At 46.7% G+C, this 5,000-nt stretch overlaps 1 protein-coding gene across 1 annotated transcript in view; it reads left to right on the top strand.

The window, feature by feature from the left end:
- inppl1a (inositol polyphosphate phosphatase-like 1a) overlaps positions 1 to 5,000 on the top strand; it is a 51,231-nt gene that overhangs the window by 19,199 nt on the left and 27,032 nt on the right. The window contains exon 4 of the mRNA XM_081371653.1: positions 1 to 82. This exon is cut by the window's left edge and continues 24 nt beyond it. Within this exon, the coding sequence (XP_081227779.1) occupies positions 1 to 82 (82 nt within the window). The remainder of the gene's footprint in view (positions 83 to 5,000) is intronic.

Below are 5,000 nucleotides of genomic sequence, written 5' to 3'. Positions count from 1 at the left end.
TCCCCCCTCGCACCGCCTCCACAGGCTCCGCCCTCAGCACCACAGGCTCCGCCCCCGTCAGTCAGGACACGCCCCCTGAGAAGTAAGACCCTCCTCCGCGAGAGAGCTGATGTCACTTCTGGAGTGTCAGAGTTTCTGAGCGCTCAAAATATAAAATCACACTTCATTTCTGCATCACCTTACTTTCTGGAAAATAAGTCACAATTGCATTTTATTATTACATTTAGATATAATGTAAAATATGGGTGAATAATAATATAAAATATTTGCAAACATTATAAACATGTATTTTAGTTCCACTCACAACAAATGATGTTTTATTAACAAAGTTCGGGAGGAGCACGATCAAATAATCAAGCAATCAATCAATCAACTCATCAAACAATTACCATGTCTACCCTATCAGCATGAGAGGAAGCATATATATTCACTCTGTCAACTCACCTAACTTCCTTGACAGTTTTCAGCATTTGGCCTCGCCCTACCTTCCTATCATTCCCGAAATGAGCTCTCCCGTCCAATGAAGAATCTTTCGTCCTTCAGGAATCTTTGCCGCAAATCTCTGGTGTTATCACGCGGGCGTCAGGCCAAACAAACGGGTCCTCACTACCACGGGCGAAACATCCGCGATCTCCTTCCGCGCATTGCTCTAAACCGGACCATTCAATAATTCCTGCAATAGAAAAATGGACTATAAGGCCCGCCGAGCACCACGCTCGCGTCTCGGGCAATGCCGCCCTCTTCACACGAACAAACGGGTCTTTCTCCAAGACCAGGCCGCCGCAGCAGGCCCTCAGTAAGCCGCGATTCAGATTCAGTCCCGGCCGGCCAGCTCACACTCTAGACCCGCTGGCTCTACTCCGTGAGTGCTCAGCTCAAAACCTTCTCATTTTTGTCCCTGGTTAAATTTCGCATCGCTTCAGTCGAGTCTCAAGCACAGTTATGCCATCTGGATATTAATTTTGATCGGGGGAATTCACGTTTTAAACGGTTTCTGTTCAAATTATTTGACGTCATTAACGCGCTGCTTCCTTGTGGCTTAAACTCTCACGTACAAACAGTAGCTCGCACATTGGATTGCACGCACACAGAATCATTAAGAACCTATCGTTAACGTTGTTTTGCAATTTATCTACAAAATCGCTTCGAAACTTCGTTATAGCAAAAAAAAAAAAAAGTTTCAGAACGAACAAAATCGGCAGGTAATGTGACCCATAGAATTGAAGAGAAAATTTTAGATTAAATACACACAAGCAGTGTGTTTCCACGGCAAAGTTTGAAGTCCTTAGTGATTTTAAAACACAATTGGATAAATTCAAGGCGCAAAATTCTATGAAGCTTTGTCTTTTACCATAAGTGAGTCTATTTTGAACTTGGCTAAATAAATGAACCAGCAACAGATAAAGGAACAAACGATCATCTAAATCAGATTGTACTTTGCTGTTTGATGATCAAACAACTACAGTATCAAATCGATGCGTTATCAAATCAGGTTATAAACCATTTAGGCTTCTAATGTATTCATTCAAAATAAATAAAATTAAAATAATTTAGCAATCGATCTCTCAGCCCCACACGGTTCTGGTGAGCTTTGGATTCCAGTCACCCAGGATAAACCATGGGTCTAGCCACATCCATTGAATTCTGGGCATTAACTTGGATACAATTAATTTCCAGGCTGCACTGCACTGCACTGCAAAGGATATTTCTGGTTTCATCCACCTTCTCAGACATTTTAAGCTGTCCTAAACGCGAACTACTATCTTCGCTCGGCCACTTAAACTTCAGATGTGCATAATCCTGCAAGGCTGCTCTCTAAACTCTAAACCTACAAGCTCAACATATCCACCTTTCCCCACCGTTCCCGTAGGATCCCATTTGCTTCTCACATTGCCACAGCAGTGTCATCTCCTCCGCTCCCACAGCAGCTCCGTCTCTGCCGTTCCTCTGGTTAAACTTCTTCACTGTCACAGCAGTCCATTCTGCTCCCACTGGAGTCCAGTTTCTCTGGCTAACATTGACTTCACTGCCGCAGCAGTGATGTCTCCCCACGCTCCTGCAGGAGCTCAGTTTCTCTAGCTAATGTTCTCCACTGCCGCAGCAGTGATGTGACCATTGGCTCCCGCAGGAGCTTAGTTTCTGTCTAACCTTCCTTAAATAATTGAATGGCCTGTCCTTTTCTATAAAAAATCAGATTTCTCTCCCTGTGGATATCCAACTGTACACCGACGCAGCTCCCTCTATCGGTTTCGGGGGATTCTACCAAGGCCGTTGGTTCAAGTTTACATGGCCCGCCCAGCTGTTAGACTCACCGCAGTCATTAACATCCTCAGCGCTGTTCGAGTTGTATCCTTTAGTGGAAGCAGCTTTCCTGTGGGGTAAAGAATGGTCCTCTAACAGCATCATAGTACACTGCAACAACGAAGCATCCGTGCATTGCATCAACAAGGCCGCTCAAATTTCCCCTGCAGTAATGCCTCTCCTAAGATGCCTCATTTGGATTGCAGCCTGCGATCAGTTCTTCATAACTGCAAAACATGTTCCCGGATCACGTTTTGCTTTCCAGAAATTCAGGTTGCTGGCACCAGACACGGACCCATTCCCAACCTCAGTACCTCACCTCAGAGCTGATATCCACATTAACCACCCATTGAAACCACTTCTTGACGCCTATCTTAATTCAATTTTTCAAGCCGTTTCACCCAGCACCCTACAATCCTACTTAACCGCATGGAAGCTTTATAAGTCTTTCCACTTCCCATACAACCTACCTTTTCCCAATTTCTCTGCTCGCCATCACTTCATTCATATCCTATCTCAACAGCATCAAGAACTGCAATGCTCTTCTAGCTGGACCTCCATCATGTGCAACTAAACATCTACAAAGGATTCAGAACGCTGCAGCTCGTCTTGTCTTCAACGAGCCCAAAGGGCCCACGTCACTCTGTTCATCTCTCTGCACTGGCTACCTCTCGCATCAAGTTCAAGGCATTGACGCTTGCTCACAGATCTATCACAGGCTCAGCTCCCTCCTACTTTTACCCACTCCTACAAGCCTACATCCCTACCAGAAGCCTACGGTCGATCAACGAGGGACGTCTCGTGGTTCCATCACAGAGAGACACAAAATCACTTTCCAGTACATTATCATTCACAGTTCCATGCTGGTGGAATGCTCTCCCCACCCTCATCCGGAATGCAGAATCCCTGGCAACATTCAAAGACAAATGAAAACCCATCTCTTCCATGAGCAATTAACCTCATAACCCAACCTACTCGCCCAGATGCCAGACAACCAATAACGTTAGACATACTTACTATATGCATCTCCACCCTCCGCCAAGGCTACCACTCCACCAACACTGCCCGCACACTGGACGCAATGTTCATAGTGGCTTTTTTCAGTTTCCTCAGATGCTCAGAACTCACCATCACTTCCAGCTGTAACCCAAAAGTCCACCCCACAATCACAGACCTATCAGTGCTAGACAATGAAACCATCTCCTACTTCATAAAGCAAAGTAAGACAGATCAAATTTTGCTCCATTCAGGCATCCCAGCAGACCACTTTTCCAGCCATTCATTTTGCATAGGCGCAGCAACAGCTGCCCAAAAAAGGCCTCTCTCAGCAGCAGATCCAAGCACTTGGCCGCTGGTCAGCGGAGGCTTTCGAGTTACATCTGCTCAAATCGCTTCCATATCAAAGAAGCCCAACGAACCCTCATAAATTCTTTTGACAACTTCTCATACACCCAACCCTACAGACCACCACTCCTGCAGGAGCCACGTTCCCCATCCTAAATCGCTTTACTGCCACATCAGTGCTATTTTCCGCTCCAGCAGGAGCTCAGATCTCTGTCCCACTCACCTTTCGGATCACAGTTTGAAAGCAAGTTGTTTCCAACACCACAACAGCAGCATCATCTCTTCTTCCAACAGGAGCCCATTCTCCACCCAACTGGCTCATCAGACAGTTAAAAGCAAGTCAACCAAGTCTACTACAGCTAACCTACTCCACTCCCGCAGAAGTTCCGTCACTCCGTCCAAACTTATTCCACTTCCGCAGCAGTGTCTTCTACTCCGCTCCCACAGGCATCTCCGTTACTCCGTCCAAAATAGTTTGGATATTTAAGAAAGCAAGTTTGGTCCACTGCCGCAGCAGTGTCAGCTACTCCGCTCCCGCAGGAGCTCCGTTACTCCATCCAAACTTGCTCCACTGCCGCAGCAGTGTCATCTACTCCGCTCCCGCAGGGGCTCAGTTCTATATCCAAAATTGTTTTGGATATTTAAAAGCAAGCTTTGGTCCACTACCACAGCAGTGTCATCTACTCCGCTCCGCTACTCCGCTCCCGCAGGAGCTCCGTTACTCCATCCAAACTTGCTCTACGGCCCCAGCAGTGTCATCTACACCACTCCCGCAGGAGCTCAATTCTATGTCCCAAATTGTTTTGGATATTTAAAAGCAAGTTGAAAGCAAGTTTGGTCCACTGCCGCAGCAGTGTCATCTACTCCGCTCCCTCAGGAGCTCTGTTACTCCGTCCAAACTTGCTCCACTGCGGCAGCAGTGTCATCTACTCCACCAGGAGCTCAGTTCTATGTCCAAATTGTTTTGGATATTTAAAAGCAAGTTGAAAGCAAGTTTGGTCCACTGCCGCAGCAGTGTCATCTACTCCGCTCCCGAAGGAGCTCCGTTTCTCCATCCAACTCGCTTTCACTGCCGCAGCAGTGTTTCCTCTTCCGTTCCCACAAGTACTCAATTCTCCATCCTTCTGCATCAGATAGTTGGAAAGCAAGTCGAAATCAAGTTTGATCCACTGCCGCAGCAGTGTCATCTCCTCCGCTCCTGCAGGAACTAATTATCATCACACTTGCTCCATCACACTGCAGCGGTTATACCATTCTCTTCCGCAAAAGTACATTACGTACCATCCCTAGCCTACTACCGGAGAGGCACAACCATCCCAACGTCATGATAACCAACTCCCATCCGATGTTACAAG

This window comes from Scardinius erythrophthalmus (assembly GCF_964197995.2).
Source record: "Scardinius erythrophthalmus genome assembly, chromosome: 7".
Classification (NCBI taxonomy): Eukaryota; Metazoa; Chordata; class Actinopteri; order Cypriniformes; family Leuciscidae; genus Scardinius; species Scardinius erythrophthalmus.
Note: the sequence above shows the minus strand (reverse complement) of the source record. Positions and strands in the feature narration are given on the sequence as shown.